The sequence below is a fragment of the Geotrypetes seraphini genome, chromosome 5 (assembly GCF_902459505.1).
Source record: "Geotrypetes seraphini chromosome 5, aGeoSer1.1, whole genome shotgun sequence".
NCBI classification, from domain to species: domain Eukaryota; kingdom Metazoa; phylum Chordata; class Amphibia; order Gymnophiona; family Dermophiidae; genus Geotrypetes; species Geotrypetes seraphini.
This window is the reverse complement of record NC_047088.1, coordinates 242,186,279-242,205,255: the sequence shown is the minus strand read 5'-3', so window position 1 is coordinate 242,205,255 and position 18,977 is coordinate 242,186,279. Positions and strand designations below refer to the sequence as shown.

General features: G+C 42.9%; 1 protein-coding gene across 1 annotated transcript in view; it reads right to left on the bottom strand.

The window, feature by feature from the left end:
- Positions 1–16,816, bottom strand: part of DDX18 (DEAD-box helicase 18) — a 44,935-nt gene extending 28,119 nt beyond the window's left edge. Inside the window, exons 1-7 of the mRNA XM_033946512.1 lie at positions 16,591–16,816; positions 15,226–15,411; positions 9,759–9,908; positions 7,626–7,761; positions 6,593–6,693; positions 2,092–2,291; positions 1,708–1,822 (exon numbers count right to left, since the gene is read on the bottom strand). Of these exons, the coding sequence (XP_033802403.1) occupies positions 1,708–1,822; positions 2,092–2,291; positions 6,593–6,693; positions 7,626–7,761; positions 9,759–9,908; positions 15,226–15,411; positions 16,591–16,705 (1,003 nt within the window). The 5' untranslated portion in view covers positions 16,706–16,816. The remainder of the gene's footprint in view (positions 1–1,707; positions 1,823–2,091; positions 2,292–6,592; positions 6,694–7,625; positions 7,762–9,758; positions 9,909–15,225; positions 15,412–16,590) is intronic.
- Between the last annotated feature and the right edge of the window lie 2,161 nt (positions 16,817–18,977).

Here is an 18,977-nt window from a genome sequence, read left to right as displayed (position 1 = left end):
TTTGAGGCTATAGAGAGCATCCACACAAAGTTTTATTCAACTTGGAGAAGGCTGAGCAGGGATGATTTTCAGCATTGGACCACTTGACATGGAATGACCCTACTTCCTATATCCCTAGAGGGCTCACAATCTAAAGTGTCATTTGTACCTTGGGAATAGAAGATTAAGTGACTTGCCCAGGGTCACAAGGAGCTGCAGGTCCTCAGGATCTCAGCTCAGTGAATTAACCATTCGATTACTCCTCCATTCCAGTGAAGAGTTGAGTGACTTGCTGAGAGTCAAACAAGCTGATCAGAAAGCAGCAAAGATGGTAAAATATACCATTAAGTGTTGAAGATCACCATTAATGTCACTTTTGGATTCTAAATTCAAACTCCAACCCAAATTTGGCACATACAGATGTTACCATGAGAAGTCCTTAATGAGAAAACTCTTTATTAGAGAATGACACGGGGAAAATATTTGTCCCCATCCTCATCCCTGTCCCCTGAGTCCATCTGTATCCCCATGAGCTCCATTCCCGCCTCCGCCCCATCCCTGCGAGCTTCATACGCTGGCAGCATCAATACAAGCCCACTCCCTCCTGTCTGAACGACCCCCCCACTGTAACAGATCAAAAGACCGGCAGGAGGGTGCCTTACTCCCTTCTGCCTCGCAACACCCTCCAACGCCCTCCACATCTGAAATCAGCAGGAGAGATGCTCACTCCCTCCTGCCTGAGCGACACCCCTCCCTGCCTGAATGACCATGAACCTCCCCCAACCCCTCCCCCCCACCAAACTTGACTGGAGTCTGGATTGGAACCAAGACCGGAACAAAGACTGCTAAGAGTGATGCCTTCTCTCTTGCCGGTAGGCCCATCTCTTCAAATGGCCTTTCCGAAGCTACCGACTTTTGGTGCTTCCCTTCTTCCAATATTGCACTCCGGGAGTGGGGCAGAGGAAGAGGACAAGCCGTTGGTATTATTTGAATTTCAGAGGGGAGCCAGGGGAATATTGGTAAAGGACTTTAGAGACAAGGATCTTTACTGTTCTTGTGGGCGGTGCGAAGTTTGGTCACCGTTCCCACGGAGAGGAAGGCATTAGCTTTTCCGCTGTTGCGGATAACTTGTGGTCCACTGTGGGGTTTGTTCATTGTGTCATTTTCTACTCTCTATGGGATTTGCACTGGTAACTAAGCCCTAGTGCCTTTCCTCAGTGGCACCAAGTATGCCATTAGTCACAAGGTCAGGGTGCAGAGGCCAAGTACGTGCATGAAAAATTCAATATGAAATCCCCATGTGAACTCATTTTGCATTCTTTACATTTGCTAGAAGCAGATGCTTCAAAATTCCAACAGTCCCTGCCAGCTCCAGATTTTTATAAAGAAAACTTCTCTGAGATCCACAAATACAAAGAATCCACAGTAACCGTTAGGTTCAAAATTGACCCATCCTATAGTACAGCAAAATGCCCAGGCATTCTCTCTAACATTCTAGTATAAAAGTGAAACCCTGAAATATACAGCATTGCAAGATTCAGACGTGACACAACAGCTCATTCTTCCGAAGCAGTCTTTGGGTGACCACCATGTGTGCTCTAAGTGGCTTTTTCCCTCCATTTCTTTTTATTGCAACATTCATATTCCTCACTCCCTGGCTGAGCTAGAAGTATTAGTCCCTGTTGTAGGAAAATGATGTTTTATGGCCCATGAATAGGTTTTACTTACTTGGTAGAAGCTTTATGATTTGTTTCATTTCTTCTTCAAAGCCAACTTCTAATATACGATCTGCCTCATCAATTACTAGGCACTGCAAGTTTTTGTACATAAATCCCGGGGTGTTCTGCAGGAGTTTCAGTAAACAAGAAGAATTAGCAAACACTTCAAAAGCTGCAAGAATACATCTCCATGCAAATCAGCATTCTGGTGGCTGTTATCAGCCCTGTTGCAAACAGAACTGCTGTGCAGTCTGCAATATCACATTAGATCAACAAAAGAGTTATACTACAGCATTGCACATAACCCATCCAACACCACAGATCCCTCTAATGTTTATTTATCTGGGTTTTCATGTTCACTCCATCCCCCAAAATAAGTTTCAGGAAGAGCTACCTGCATGTGGTCCAGCAGCCTGCCTGGAGTGGCTACAATAATGTTGATACCATTTGCAAGTTTCTGCGCTTCTGCTGATCGGTTGCTACCGCCCATGAGTAAACCGTAAGTGTGGACATGGTGCGTCATCAGCTCTTTGAGAACGCCGTAAGTCTGCATGGCTAGCTCTCGAGTAGGTGAAAGGATGAGAACACCAGTGCCTAGTGAAGGGAAGCAAAGTTTTACATTTCCACAAAGAAGGGAGAAATGAATGAAATCCGGTGTTTGGTACCCTACAAATATAGACCAAGAAGAAAGCTGATAGGGTCCTCTCAAGAAAAATGCTTACATAAACGGGGAAAAATACTATTAAAAGGAACTACAGTGCAAGGTAAATAAACATATGAATGTGTTGAATGTGAGTTTTTAAATAAATAAAAGTACTATTAATCCTTGTACATAATAGGATGGAATGCCATTTATTTCATGACCTCATTATGTGAGCACATATGTTGTTTTGATATTAATGTATGGATTAATTTATTCTTTTAGTATTATCATTTATAGATTGTTTGAATGGATTATTTAAAATATATTTTATAAAAATGCCTTTTTATATAATTAAATATGGATATTTGGTAATTCATAAATTTATGCATAGTCTTCAGATTACGAACATCTGACTTATGTTGAACTCATAGTTAAGAATGGGGGTCCTGCTTGTCCCTGCCATGTCCCAATGTGCCCCTCTTCCTCCCTACCGTGTACCAAAGTGCCCCTCCCTCCATTCTGTGTCCCAAGTTCATGCCCCCTCCCGCGGGTGTGAACCTGTGTTCTGGATGGCTCCCTCATCCTGCTGCCTTCCAGCCACACTTGTTTCTCTTCGCAAAGCTGTGGGCAGCGGCTCCTACATGCAGCCTGCGGCTGATCCGGATGGATTCCCTCCGACGTCAGAGGGAAGCTCTGCCCACAGCTTTGCAAAGACAAACAAATGCGACTGGAAGGTTGCAGGAAGAGGGAGCAAGCCATAACACAGGTAAACACCCACTTGGGACATGAAAAGGAGGAAAAGGGTCACATTGGAACACAGAGGAAAGAGCACAAACTTTGGACAAAGGATGAAAGGAAAGAGGGGGGTATGAACTTGGGACACAGGATGGAAGAATGGAGGGAATGCAGGAAAGAGATGCTGAGGTAGGTAATAGAAAGGGAGAATTGTTAGGCACGAGTGTCTGAGTGAGAGGGAGAGATGGTGCATGTGGGGAAATGAAGAAATAGTTTTTGGGCATAGGGAGGGAGAAAAAATTAGTGGATATGGTGGTGGGAGAGGAGTGATGTGGAAGAGAGAGATGAGAGGAAGAAATGTTAGATGTGGCGGTGGAGAGGGAACAATGGGATGGATGGAAACAGATACAAGAGAGGCCTCAAAGAGGTGGAGAAGGTGGGAAGAATACTAGGGGATCCTTTTACTAAGCTGCCTTAGGGCATTAACACGAGGAATAGCATGCGCTGAATTGTCACGCGCGCTAGACCTTAACGCCAGCATTGAGCTGATGTTAGTTCTAGCCATATAGCGCGTGGTAATATTCTACGTGTGCTAAAAACGCTAGTGCACCTTAGTAAAAGGAGCCCTAGGATCAGACTTTGGAAGGGAAAAAGAAAGTTTTCCACTACTTTGTGCTCAAAGGAAAGGCTTCTGGGTCAGCAGCGGGCATGTAGGAAACGCTGCCCACAACTCTGTGAAGAGAAACAAGTGTATAAGTGTAAAGTCCTATAAGTTAAGTTTATTAGGATTTTCTATACCCCCTATCAAGGTTTTCTAAGCGGTTTTACAATCAGGTACTCAAGCATTTTCCCTATCTGTCTCGGTGGGCTTACAACCTATCTAATGTACCTGGGGCTATGGAGGATTAAGTGACTTGCCCAGGGTCACGAGGAGCAGTGCGGGGTTTGAACCCACAACCCCAGGGTGCTAAGGCTGTAGCTTCAACCACCGCGCCACACACTCCTCCTATCTTTTATTTCTATTTAAAACTATAGTACTTTATTTTGAGGACTATTTTTAAATGCATTTATAGACTGTGTACTGTACAGGAGACCATAAATACACACAGATTCTCCAAGTTACATACAAATTCAACTTCAGAATAGTTTTTAAAACAGAACTTGTTCTTAACCCGGGGACATCTTTTAATGTGTCATTTCCTTGTAATTTTATATGTTGTATTCAATATCATTAAAAAAAATTTTTTAATTAATGGATTGCTCAAGTAGACTGATATAAGTTTTATATTTATATATAAATATTTTCATTTCTTCTAGATCCCTGACGCAGACTTATGGCCAAAACACAGGATGTTGGGTCATCAGAATAAAAAAGTGTCTTCTGTCTCTGTTCTTTTATCCAGTTGTGTTCTTTTTGTTGCATGCTTTATAGTATTGTACTTTTGCTATTCCTTTATTTTTGTCGTCATGACCTCAATATGAAAAACATCTTCTTATTTCTACTAGTGAATGGAATTTCTTTTTTTTTTTAAATCTTTATTGATTTTTAAGACCAACAAAAGTGCATAACTGTATATTTACATTAATCAGCAAGTTAAACACTTATAATCATAATCAATAACACTGCATAAAGAATAAATCCCCCTTTTCCTTTCATTACATTTCATCAAAAATTAAGACAAAGCAAAGAAATAACCTCCCACCCTCTCACCCTTCCCCGGATGTGTGTGGAAATAAAAAAAAATTAAAGATAACTGTAATGAAGTAATAAAACACATCAATGGGTCCCAAACCAGTTTAAATAATTTGCTATGCCCCAACACGTCAGCATTCATTTTCTCATATCTATAGTTTGAGCATAAATTCGCTTACCAAAAAAGAAAATTGAGGCGATCATAATTTTTCCAATTACGAGTTACCATTGCATGGCTATCCTGGTCATAATTAGGAAAAGCCGGCATTTATAGCGGTCCATGGAGGGCTTAATATGCAATAATGTTCCACATATGACTACCTCATCTGACAATGGAACTGATGACTCCATATGATATTAATCAGTCCCCATATTGACTTCCAAAAGTTGAGTATCAAAGGACAATAGAACAACAGATGATCCAGTGTCCCAATGTCTAGATGACAGTGTCAGCATCTATTAGATTTAGAACTGTCTAACCTTTGCAACCTAACAGGAGTCCAAAAAGATCTATATAACAAGAAAAAACAGGTTTATCTCATAGATGCTGATGCTGTACATCTCAATCCTCCAAGTCCAAATTCGTGGCCATTGAGACGCAGAAATATGCTGCTTTATCTCAATGCTCCAAATGTCTGTAAGACTAGTTTTTGTTTTTTTATTCAAGAATTCAGATATTAATTTATACCACCGGGAAGCCTGATGTCCTAGCAAATCTGTCTGGAAGCATAGGACCTGCAAGCTATAATGATTTTTTAAATTTCGCCAATCAGGGAACCCCTTCTGAATGGTTTGCTTCATAAGAACATAAGCAATGCCTCTGCTGGGTCAGACCTGAGGTCCATCTTGCCCAGCAGTTCGCTCACGTGGCGACCCAACAAGTCCAGGACCTGAGCAGTAATCCTCTATTTATACCCTTCTATTCCCTTTTACAGCAGGAAAATGTCCAATCCTCTCTTAAATCCCAGTACTGTATTCTGCCCTATAATGTCCTCTGGAAGCGCATTCCAAGTGTCCACCACATGTTGGGTAAAGAAGAACTTCCTGGCATTTGTATTGAATCTGACCCCTTTCAACTTTTCCGAATGCCCTCTTGTTCTTTTATTTTTTGAAAGTTTGAAGAATCTGTCCCTCTCCACTCTCTCTATGCCCCTCATGATCTTATAAGTCTCTATCATATCCCTTCTAAGTCTCCTCTTCTCCAGGGAAAAGAGACCCAGTTTCTCCAATCTCTCAGCATATGAAAGGTTTTCCATCCCTTTTATCAGACGTGTCGCTCTTCTCTGAACTCTCTCGAGTAACGCCATATCCTTCTTAAGGTATGGCGACCAAAACTGGATGCAGTATTCCAGGTGTGGGCGCACCATCACCCGATACAGCGGCAGGATAACTTCTTTCATCCTGGTTGTAATACCCTTCTTGATTATACCTAGCATTCTATTCGCTCTCTTAGCAGCCGCTGCGCACTGTGCCGTCGGCTTCATTGACCTGTCCACCATTACCCCCAAGTCCCTCTCTTGGGTACTCTCATTCAATAACATCCCTCCCATCGTATAGTTGTACCTCTGGTTTCTGCTTCCCACATGCAATACTTTACATTTCTCAACGTTGAACTTCATTTGCCATTTTGTCGCCCATTCCCCTAGTTTGTTCAAGTCTCTTTGCAATTCCTCACAGTCCTCTTTAGTCCGAGCTCCCCTAAATAGTTTGGTGTCATCTGCAAATTTTAATATCTCACACTTCACTGCTAGTGAATGGAATTTCAATATTATACAAAAAGACTCCATTTTTAAAATATGAAGTGGAATAGAAAACAGAGCTTACCATTCCTAGGCATAAATTTTAACTTGTACACAAGTTCTATGGCGGGTATGAGGAACGCAAGTGTTTTACCACTGCCTGTCCGTGCAGCTGCCAGGACATCCCTGCAAAACATCGAAAACCAGCTCAGCCTTCCACTGATACAAAACTTGTTGCAACCATATTATCTAGCAGTAGTTTTAAATGTTTAATGAGTATATGTGAAAAAAAGAACCTCTATAGATTCAAACCCCCGACCCCTAATAATTCACTTGCTCCCCCTTTTACAAAAGCGCGATAGTGTTTATTTAGCACAGGTCGGCGCGCTGGAAGCTCTTAGGAACTTTATGAGCATTGGGAGCAGCACAGAGCATTCAGCGCATCGGCCTGCGCTAAAAAACGCTATCAGGTTTTGTAAAAGGGAAAGGGGGGGGGGTGTTAGGTTAAATATATACTTGCCTGCCTGTCCATAGTTTTACTATCTTGTTTACACTAGTTTTGAGGAAGGAACTCCAAGGGCTCCTTTTACTAAGGTGCGCTATGCTCTTTAGCGCGTGCTAACCATGCACTAAACGCTAATGTTTGCATGTTAGTCTATGGATGCATCAGAGGTTAGCACGCCCTAAACACGCACTAAAACGCTTAGCGCACCTTAGCAAAACAGGGGGCAAGTATCCTAAAACCCCAAATACAATCTCCACCTAAATACTTTGTTGTATTAAGATATGCTGCAAGTTTGGCAAAGTAAACACTATTGTGCAGTGTTTAAGTTACATTTTATTACATTATTATTATATATAGAGGTAAATCACCACTAAGACATGTCTGGCGGTTGCAGATTGTAAGCTCTTCTGAACAGGGACTGTCTATTGTATTTTAAAATGTACAGCGCTGTGTACGCCTTTCAGTGCTATAGAAATAATAAATAGTAGGAGTAGGAATGAAAGTCCTGAAGAGTTGAAAAATTGCCTTTCTTTAAAAAAAAAAAAAAAAAAAAAAAAGGATGCAATAAGCAGGATTGCTACCCACCTGCCATATGTGATTTTTGAAATCTCACCTGCCTTCCAGAAGTGGCCGGATGCTTTTGTGCTGAATTTCTGTCATATTCATAAATCCCATTTCAGCAACGCCCTTTAGAGAGTTCTCACTAACTAGGTCAGCGAGTGAAGCAAATGATGTATCCTCAAAAGCCCCTAAACACAAACACATCTGTTTATTACAGTGCATATAAGATGTGCCATCCCGAGTCAGACAAATAACTGAAGAATTACAAAGAGCAGATCCAGAACTTGACGCTTACACCCAGAGATAAGCAATGGTCTTACACTAATATACACTAAAGATGGTGAGCGAGACCAACTGCAAAAACTCAAAATTGACAAAAAAAAATCCCACTCTTCAAAGCATAGGGTATACACAGGGGGAGGAAAGGGATCTCAGAAACCTGCTTGGTGACAGGGAATAAACCTCAGCCAAGTCTGACAAAGTTCCACGTTTCCTTCATTGACCCTGAAAAACCTCCTCCTTCCTATGAGGGCTGCAATCCAGTCGAGTTTTCAGGATTCCCCCAATGAATATGCACAGGATCTATTAGCATACAATGAAAGCAGTGCATGCAAATAGATCTCATGCATATTCATTGGGGAAATCCTGAAAACCCGACTGGATTGCGGCCCTCGAGGAGAGACTTTGACACCCCTGGTCTATAATGACACATGGATCTTTTTCTTAGATACTGACCCCCTAAGGCGGACTCTAGCATCTGGTAACCGATTTGGATTATTCTTCTCAATGTGCATTACTTTGTATTTGTCCATATTAAATTTAATCTGCCATTTGAGTACCCAGTGTTTCAATTTCCTAAGGTCTAGCTGTAATTCTTCAGTCTGCATATGTTTTTAACAACTTTGAAGAATTTATATCTTCTGAAAATTTAATCATCTTTTGTCATTCCAATTTCCAGATCAGGTACAGAGAAGGGCAACAAAAATGATAAAAAGGAATGGGATGACTTTCCCTATGAGGAAAGGCTAAAATGGCTAGGGCTCTTCAGTTGGAGAAGAGTCGGCTCAGGGGAGATATGACAGAGGTCTGTAAAATACTGAGTGGTGTGGCAAGGGTAGATATGAATCGCTTGTTTACTGTTTCCAAAAATACTAAGACTAGGAGCATATGATGAAGCTACTAGTAGATTTAAAACAAACTGGAGAAAATATTTCTTTACCCAACATGTAATTAAACTCTTAAATTTGTTGCCAGAGAATTTGGTGAAAGCACTTTAGCAGGGTTTACGAAAGGTTTGGATAAATTCCTAAAAGGGAAGTCCATATGCCATTATTGAGATGGCTTGGGAAATCCACTGCTTATTCTTAGAATAAGCAGCATAAAATCTGTTTTATCTAGCTAGGTACTTGGGACCTAGGTTTGCCAGATACTGGACTTGATGGACCTTTAGTCTGTCCCAGTATGGCAATTCTTATGTTCTTACATAGATATCCAGATCCACCCCTTCCATTCCTGCTGCAGATATCCATCTTCCTCCTCCCCAACAGTGGCAAGCAGAGACCTCAGATTTTCTCCCCCCACTTCCCCTGCAGCACATGGACAACCCTGCTGTCTCTCCTCCACCTTCCCTAGTTGCACTCACTTCCCCCTCAACACACAGGCATCCAACTCTCTCTTCCTTTTCATTTCCTCGCTCCATGATAGATATCCAGCTCTTACTCTCCTCCCCAACCATCAATCATAAGAACAGAACCTCTTCCCCTCTCTTTCAACCTCCTACCATCTGCATTGCAGCATTGGTCCTCAAATAGGATAATAGCTAGCTACTTCAAGATTCAAGGTTTATTAATATTTGATGTATCGCTGAATCTGTTTACAAAGCGATGTACATAAGTAAAAAAAAAAAAGCATAAAATTACAGAAATACAAATTAAAATTCAGTAACATCAGATTAAGACAAGACAAACTAATCCCTGTGTACCCCAGGTTTGGCCTCCATACATCACTACTGTGCAATGGTTAGCAATCCTGCACAGCCGGCCAGAGAAGCAGAAACAGACTCAATAATTGAAACTAGGCTGCCACCAAATCATCAAGTGGCTTAAGCATGCACACATACTTTTGACACAAAATATAAAGCACAGGAATAAAGTGCAAAATTAAGGAAAAAAAAAGGAACGCTCACCTGTTAGCCCTAAAGGCAGCGTAGGCCCACCATTTTCTTCATCTTCATGTTTTTCTGCCTCATCTGAATTTTCCTCTTCATCTTCATTTTCCATTTCTTTACCCTCCATTCCAATGGACGCCTCATCTGTAGTCTTTGCTCGCTTTGTTTCTGTAGATAGAATTTAAAAAAACGTATTTAAGCAAGGGGAAAAAAACCCAGGCATCTAAAATTAGATATCTGTCACTACCTGGCTGCAGAAGTTAGGGAGGAAAGAGAGACTTAAGGAAAGAGCACAAACATATCGAAATAAAAAATCTAAAGAAAGTGGAGACAATATGGAGAATTCTTCCTTCTCTGCTATCTGAAAGCATTACCTGGTCTCTAAGTTTTCCCCAATGATGTTTCTATCCTTACATTAATGGACTAAAAATGAACATATCTGGAGTGGAGGAGTGGCCTACTGGTTAAAACTGCTGTCTCAGCACCCTGAGCTTGTGGGTTTGATCCCCATGTTGCTCCTTGTGACCTTGGGCAAGTTACTTATCCCTCCACTGACCCTGGTACTGTAGGTAGATTGTGAGCCCACTGGGACAGATATGGAAAAATACTTAAGAGTACCTGAATGCAAAAACGCATTGATGGTCTTGTGAAGAGTGGTATATAAGTACGTTAACAAACAAAAAGCAATGCACTGACACCTGAGAAAGACAGAAATGGAAGGCTTGGTGAAAAAGAAGAGCGATTCAGAGCCTTTAATATTTAGGTCACAGGTTTAAATTTGGTGCAGGTTCCTAGCAGCTGAAAGATGTTCCATGGCTCATGCAAAGCTAACTGATGACTTCAGGCATAGAGGATTTCATGAATTTTAAAATCACTATCTAGGATGATTTTGCTCTGAAAAACAGAACTGTAAAATGGTTATCTTCCTGTTTTCTTTTAATTGTATTAAATGATTGAATTATTTCTGGCCTGCTACCAGGATAGGGTTTTCCTTGTACGTTTTCCCCAGTGAATTCAAAAATCAATTGAATGTGCCTTCAGAATAAACTTATTCCTCAGAACTGCAGGAATATGTTCTGTTGCTCAGTTTTTGTTTCATTTTCTGTTTCTCAACCTCTGTCCACTGTGTTTCTAGACAGACTTTTTTTTTCCCCTGCCAGGGGTCAATATACAAATGAGTTTAACTGGTATTATGAGGGTTCCTCCTTCCACAGCAGAACTCCATTCACACCCTGACCCTGTGGATTCTATCCACGTCACTGCTCCATCCCCACGGACTGATCCTATCCACACAAGTCAAATAGCTATTTTATATTAAAATCATTTTATTAAAGTACAAGAAGAGGATAAACACTGTAAAAACACTAGAGCAGGCATGGTCCCTTTTTAAGGACACAGTCACCAAAGCACAAAAATCTATATATATACCACGTATCAACAAGGGACCCAAGAGGAAAAAGAACAAAGAACCGGCGTGGCTCACTGTAGCGGTGAAGGAAGCGATCAGAGACAAGAAGACTTCGTTTAAAGAATGGAAAAGGTCAAAAACAGGCGAAAACTGGAAAAAGCACAAACAGCATCAACGCAGGTGCCATAAAAGGGGCCAAAAGAGGCTATGAGGTAAAAATAGCCAAGGAGGCAAAAAACCTCAAGCCGTTCTTTCGATATATTAAGGGGACACGACCCACGAGGGAAGCGGTGGCACTGTTGGATGATCATGGAATGAAGGGAGTGCTAAAGGAGGACAAAGCCATCACCGATAAACTGAACACATTTTTTGCGTCTGTATTTACCAAAGAGGATATACACAACATATCAGAACCCGACAGGCTATACGCTGGAGGCAAAGTCGGGAAACTGACAAGATTGACGGTCAGTCTAGAAGAAGTATGCAGGCAGATTAATAGGCTTAAGAACGACAAATCCCTGGGATCGGATGGCATCCATCCGAGGTGTCATTAAGGAACTGAAAGGGACTATAGCTGAACTGCTTCAACTAACAGCCAATCTGTCGATCAAATTGTGAAAGATTCCGGAAGACTGGAAGGTGGCGAATGTTATGCCGATCTTCAAAAAAGGTTCAAGGGGAGATCCAGGAAACTAGACTGGTGAGTCTGACTTCAGTACTGGGAAAGATGGTAGAGGCGCTGATAAAAGATTGCATCATTGATCACCTTGAAGGACACAATCTGATGAGAACCAGTCAGTACGGCTTCAGCAAAGGACGATCTTGCTTGACGAACTTGCTGCACTTCTTCGAGGGAGTAAACAGGCAGATAGACAAGGGTGACCCGGTCGACATTGTATATCTGGATTTTCAGAAGATGTCTGACAAGGTTCCAAATGAACGACTTCTTAGGAAAATTGATAGCCATGGAATAGAGAGTGAAATACTCATGTGGATTAAAAACTGGCTACCGGATAGGAAACAGTGAGTGGGGGGTAAATGGACAATACTCGGACTGGAAGAATGCCACCAGTGGGGTTCCACAGGGCTCAGTGCTTGGACCTGTGCTCTTCAACATATTCATAAACGATCTGGAAATGGGTACGATGAGTGAGAATAAATTTGCAGACAATACGAAGTTATTCAGAGTTGTGAAGACACAGGAGGATTGTGAAGATCTGCAAAGTGACATAACCATGCTCGAGAAATGGGAAGCAACAAAGCAAACGAGGTTCAACGTGAATAAGTATAAGGTAATGCATGTCGGTATCAAAAATCCCATATACGAATACAAGATGTCCGGGGCGGTACTTGGAGAGACCCCCCCAGGAAAGAGACTTGGGAGTACTGATCGACAAGTCAATGAAGCCGTCTGCACAATGTGCGGCGGTGGCAAAACGGACGAACAGAATGCTAGGAATGATTAAGAAGGGGATCACGAACAGATCAGAGAAGGTTATCATGCCATTGTACACCCTCACCTGGAATACTGTGTCCAGCAATGGTCACTGTACATGAAGAAGGACACGGTACTACTCGAAAGGGTCCAGAGAAGAGCGACTAAAATGGTTAAGGGGTTGGAGGAGTTGCCGTACAGTGAAAGATTAGAGAAGCTGGGCCTATTCTCCCTTGAAAAGAGGAGATTGAGAGGGGACATGATCGAAACATTCAAGATAATGAAGGGAATAGACTTAGTAGATAAAGACAGGTTGTTCACCCTATCCAAGGTAGAGAGAACAAGAGGGCAATCTCTAAAGTTAAAAGGGGATATATTTCGTACAAACATAAGGAAGTTCACCTTCACCCAGAGAGTGGTAGAGAACAGGAATGCTCTTCCGGAAGCTCTTGTAGGGGAAGACACCCTCCAGGGATTCAAGACAAGGCTGGACAAGTTCCTGCTCAACCAGAACGAACGCATGTAGGGCTGGTCTCGGTTAGGGCACTAGTCTTTGACCTGGGGGTCGCGATGGATCACTGGTCTGACCCAGCAGTGGCAATTCTTATGTTCTTAACTGTCATTTTATAAATCACAAACACAGAAAAAGGATGAACAAAATCCATCTCTCCTCACAATATCCCTTCCACTATCAGGAAAACTGAATGCTACATATAAAATACATCTTAACGGAATGCCTCGGTCACATACATAGAACACAAATGTCAAATACGTAAAAACTGACCAAAAATGATAAACAAACTAAACCAACATCTTAAGAAGCCACACCTTTCATATAGTACAACACTAAAGAAATAAAAAGATTCATTTCCTCCTATACTGTGCAAAATATGAAGATCACACATGCCAGGGATGGTATTAGGCCTAGGAATGCAATTAGAGCAACTTCCAACTGGCTAGAGAAAACCCTAAGCCTGCTGGAAGCTGAAGATGGAATGGGCTAATAGAGGGGCTTTGTGGTCCCCTCCCAAATTTCTGCCCTGGGCCCTACCCATATCTAATACCAGCACTGGCAGAATAAACATTTCAGTTCTCATATATTCTAATCACAAAATAGAAAATAAAAATATTTTTCTACCTTTTGTTATCTGGTCATTTTATTTTTCAGACAATGTTGGTCCCAGGTTCTGGTTTGTTTCCCTGTCAACTCACTCACCAAGGTCTCCTGCTCATTTGACATTTCTTCTTCTCTGTGCTCACCATCCATCTTTGTGTACCTTTCTTTTCCTTCTCTGTGTCCCCTATACTTCCCTATCCAGCATCTCTCCTGGGCCCATCTCCCTGTATGAATTATCACTACTCTACGTCCTACATTACTCATCTCCCTTCTGTGTTTCTATTCTCTCCCACATCTAGCACTTCCCCTCTGTGTCCATATACTCCCTCCCATGTCTAGCATTGCCCCTCTCTGTCCATGTACCATTCTCAAGCAACATCTCCGCTTCTTTATGAACCTGTCCTTATTCTCCTCTCCATGCCCATTATTTCCCCTTTGATACCTCCCTCTCTCTGCTTTGTTCAGTATTTCATTCTCTATTCCTTCATTCGCTTAGTATGGCATCTCCTTTTCCCTCCAGCAGCCCCTCCCCCTTCCCTCCAGCATGTCCTTTAGCTCTCCCTTTCCTTCAGCTCCTGCCATCCCCTCCATAGGTCAAGCACCTCTCACTCCCTTACCTTTGGCTCCAGCCCTCCTCCAGTGCCCTTTCATCCAGCCCCAAGCCCCCTCCTGGTCCAATTCCTCCATCTACTTTGCCTTACGTTGCTCCCTCTCTTCGTTGGGGCCAAAGGCTCCAGCTCCCCCATTCACTTGCGCATCTGGCTTCCCTCCCTCCCTACTGGCACACACCTTGCAAAGCAAATCGATCTTTACACAGGTTTGCTCGACAGTACTGATGGCTTTCCTTCTGCCGGGCTCTTTATGGCACAACTTCCATCATTAGGTGTGTGTGTGCCAGCTGGAGCTGCCAGACCCGCGAGCGAGGGGAGGTGGGCGGAGTCGCCGGACCTTTGAGCGAAAGGGGGGAGGAGATAGGGCCTGGAGCCGCTGGACCAACAATCGAGGGGGGGGGGTGTTATAGGGCCTGGAGCTGCTGGATCCACAAGCGAGGGGGGTATAGGGCCTGGAACCGCCAGACACACAAACGAGGGAGGTGGGATATAGGGCCTAGAGCTGCCAGACCCACAAGTGAGGGGGGATGTATATAGGGCCTGGAGCCGCCAGACCCATGAACGAGGGGGTGGTGGTGGTGGTATAGGGCCTAGAGCTGCTGGACCCGCGAGGGGAGGGCTTGGAGCTGCTGGACCCACGATGGAGGGAAGGGATGGTGGGATATCGGGGAGCTATGCTAGAAAGAGTTCCCTGCGGGAACAAAGTTGTTTACCGCTCCATAGAGTGGCAAAAGGCTTTGTTCCCACACCAGCGGTGAGCAGATTTAAATTTTACTCATTCCTGTAATTTTATTGCGGTTAGCCGCGGTAACAGGTCACCATGTCATTCTCTAGTGTACATCTTCCCTGCAATGTTTTCTAGTATTTTCTCCTTCTTCTTGCTCCCATTTAAACCCCTCCATAGTAACACTTACCCATTCCTTCAGTATTTGCTACAGTTTTCCTCTTTTTCTTTTTTCTGTTCTTTGCATCAGATGCTTTTATGCCCACATTTTCTTCACTTGCCACTACTTCAGGATTGATAGATTTGGTTATGGTTTCTGGTGGCTTTGTTCTTTCTTCTGTGATGGACTCATTTTTCTCTTCTTCGGTTGGCTTTCCTAGAACCAGTAAAAAAAAATGCAAATTATCAAAATAATAGATAAGTTAAGCATTTTAGGGAAAAAGAAGCTTCGATGCCTCTATAATTAGGGCTTATATCTTTAGGTGTGTATACATGGTAAACTGAACAGTTTATTTTACAGTTAAATAGGAGTTCATTGAGAAGTACTAAAAAAAGGGTTTTTTATGTGGCTCAGATACCATTCCTAGGTAGCTCTTCCAATGGAATCAAATACAGTAGATATATTTATGCAGCTAACAAGACATCAGGCATTAAATTTATAAAAAAAATATACTGAAAGAGCAAAGACAGGCAAGGGGGGGGAGGGTGAATGCAGTTCCAAGGTTACTGGAGAAAAGATACATTGTTATAAAGCCAGCTTTCCTACTGGAAATTAGGATTAAACCCCATGATTTTAAAGTCAAAATAGAAAACTATAGTGAGATTGCAGAAGAGAACATGGCTGGACCAGTCTAGAGCTCAGTTATAGCAAATGAAACTGCAGAAGACTTAGAATCAATTCCTAGGCTAAGACTCTGTGCTTCAGGCCAGCCAAATGGAATAAATGTACAGAGCATTTCCACTCACAGTAAACTTAAGTTTCACATGTTAAAAAGAAAAAGTGGCACAGAGGGAATTGAAAAGACAAGGGAAGGAGAGGAGGTAACCTGCACAGAATCACAGATAGAATCCTGGCAGCATTTTTGGACACACTAGATGAGCCATGCTAGTCTTTAGCTGCTATTATTTACTAAGTGACTATATGCACACTATGCTCACTGTCATATTCCTCCTACTCTACTGAGACACATCTTACAAAGACAGCTTCAACCAAGTGCCTTACACAAATGTTAGATTTTGTTAATGGAGGAAATGGAAACACAGTAGGAACTGACAATGAACAATCCACAGGAGCCAGTGCTCTTTCAACTTATTTGAATTCCATTATTGTCATTACCCTTTCTGCAACCCCCTCCCCCCCCCCCCAGCACACTAACCACAGGGGTTTATGCACTCCTATCAACTCAAGTTCAAAAGAGCAGAAACGACTCAGAGGTCAGAAAACAGACACAAACGCAACAAGCGCTTCCCTCAACCTTCTCCAAGCGGAGCTATGCAAGGCAGCGCCGTCCAAGACAAATAAAAGCGGCGCTTTCCGGCCACCAGCGCGTCCCACCTTCACGGCCGGGGCACTGAGCCTGCGCCCGCTGGCGCTCCAAATTGCGCAGTCGGATTTTCTCGTTCTTTTTCTGGATCTTTTTCCGCAGCAACTTCATCTGCAGGTCCGCCATCTTCGCTCCCCGGCCAGAGAGCGCACGTGCGGCGCACGGCGAAGGACCCCGGCCGAAAGGCAACCTGCGCAATGCCTGTCTGCAATCCGGTTCGTGCAACAGTAGCGGCCTCAGAAAGCCCCGCCCCCCGCGATCACATGTTGGAAGTGCGTGTCGGGTCCCCTTCTAAACGTCATCACTATGGGCCGGTGTGATACACTCGTGGTAGTTATAACCCAGATAGGCTAGGCGGCGTGTATTTGTACAAAGCAAAACACAGAGAAGGGATTTACAGATCGTGCTTTTTGTACTGGTTTAAGGTGATTTGTATTCGGCCCTACGTAGTATTTTGAGGCCGTGGATGAGGCGTATGGTGACTTTAGCAAAGTGAGTGCAATGTATACAGTGCGGCATAGAGCTAGTAACGCTATAGAAATGATTGATGGTAGTAGATAATAGTAATATTCGTTTTATTAGCCCGTTGCATTAATGGGTGCTAGAATAGATGTGTAAACTTAGGCATTTCTTGCTTGCTTTCTGTCTCTCTCCCTACCCCCTGCCTGTCTGTCTTTCTTTCTGGCTCTCTCCCTGCCACGTCTTTCTGTCTGTCTGTCTGTCTCTCTCTCTCTGGCCCCCTGTCTGTCTTTCTTTCTCTCTCCTTGCCCCTGTCTTTCTGTGTGTCTGACTTTCTTTCTGTTTCTCTCCCTGTCCCCTGCCTGTCTCTTTCTTTCTGTCTTTCTCCCTGCCCCCTATCTTTCTGTGTGTCTGGCTTTCTTTCTGTCTCTCTCCCTGCCTGTCTGGCTTTTTTGTGTGCTGAGACGCTTCAGCTCCAGCCCTTCTCCCACCTACCCTTAAATCACTCATTTTGCCTCCTACTAGTCGTTTCCACCCTCCCCAACTTGAACAACTGCCAACCACAGTCCGGATGCCTGCTTCTCTGTTATTATTTTTGTGCTCTCCTTGGTCCTTTGAGTCACACACACATGCGGATACCTTTGAACTGTGTAAAAATGGTGTTAGACGAAGTGAGGGCGCAGGGGGGGGGGAGTCACTGCAGTGGTGGCCGCCACTGGCTCCGTGCCTCCACATGCGTAGTAGAAGGAGCCAGTACCACCGAGGGAGGGCGATGTGGAAACCGCATACGTGGCATGAAGGCACAGAATTTGAAGTGCGCATTGGATGTTTGACTAGTTTTATTGCTCATATTTTATGCTTTTTATTTCAGGACAGGTTTTCCCCTGGCAATATTTAAAAAACGGATTTACTGGTATAATAACTTTAAATGTGTTTCCAATGTAATAATAGTGATTGTAGGGAATAAGATATTTTTTAAAATAGTAATAGGAAAATTTCAGGCTACAGTTTTAAGAAATATAATGGCAGATAAAAGCCTCACCTTAAGAAGATACCACTTGCTTGTCCCATATTTTCTTGAATTCAAATGCAGTCTTTGACTCCATCACCTCCACCAGGAGGCCGTTTCACACATATCCACTACCTTTCTTTAAAAATTATTTCCTTAAGATTACTCCTGAGCCTAAAACCTTTTAACTTTCTCTTTTGCCCACTCATTCCAGAGGTTTTTCTTTTTCTCATTTGGAAGAGACTTGCATCCTGTGAATTAATATTTTATTTATTTATATAACACTTATATCCTAAGTGGTTTTATATTCAGATACTTTATCATATCAGATGCTTTATCATATTTCACACGCAAAATATCTGCCCAGTTAGAAAAAAGGCCTCCCAACTGCGCTCCCTCCCTCCTTCCTAACCCCCCCAAATGGCAGGAGGGATGCCTACTCTCTCCTGCCACCAGACACCCCCCCCACCCCACCGAACCTAAGTATGGCAAGGGGGATGCCCACTCCCCGCCCCGGTGTCCATATCTCTTCTGTTGGGAGCAGGTGGAACCGCAAACTGCTCCTGCTCCTCTGCCCAGCCTGCTACTCCACTGGGCCTTAGGAGCCTAAGAAAGTCCCTGATTAGCCAAAACAAATGGTCAATCAGAGACTTCCTTAGGCTCCTTCCTAAGGAGGCCTTGATTGGCACAGACACCTCACACTGGCAGAAGAAATTAGAACATGTGGCTCAGACACCTGATGCTGCCAGAAGGAATTAGAACACATGTTATGTTCATTATCACATAAATAAAATATGGGAAATAAACCAAAATACTAAAAAAATTCAAAAAAATACAAATTCATAAATATTTAACATATTTTCTTTATGAATGGAGATGTTTAAAAAATCATTTTAGGGTTGTAATTTCTAAGATTATGGAAAACTGGTT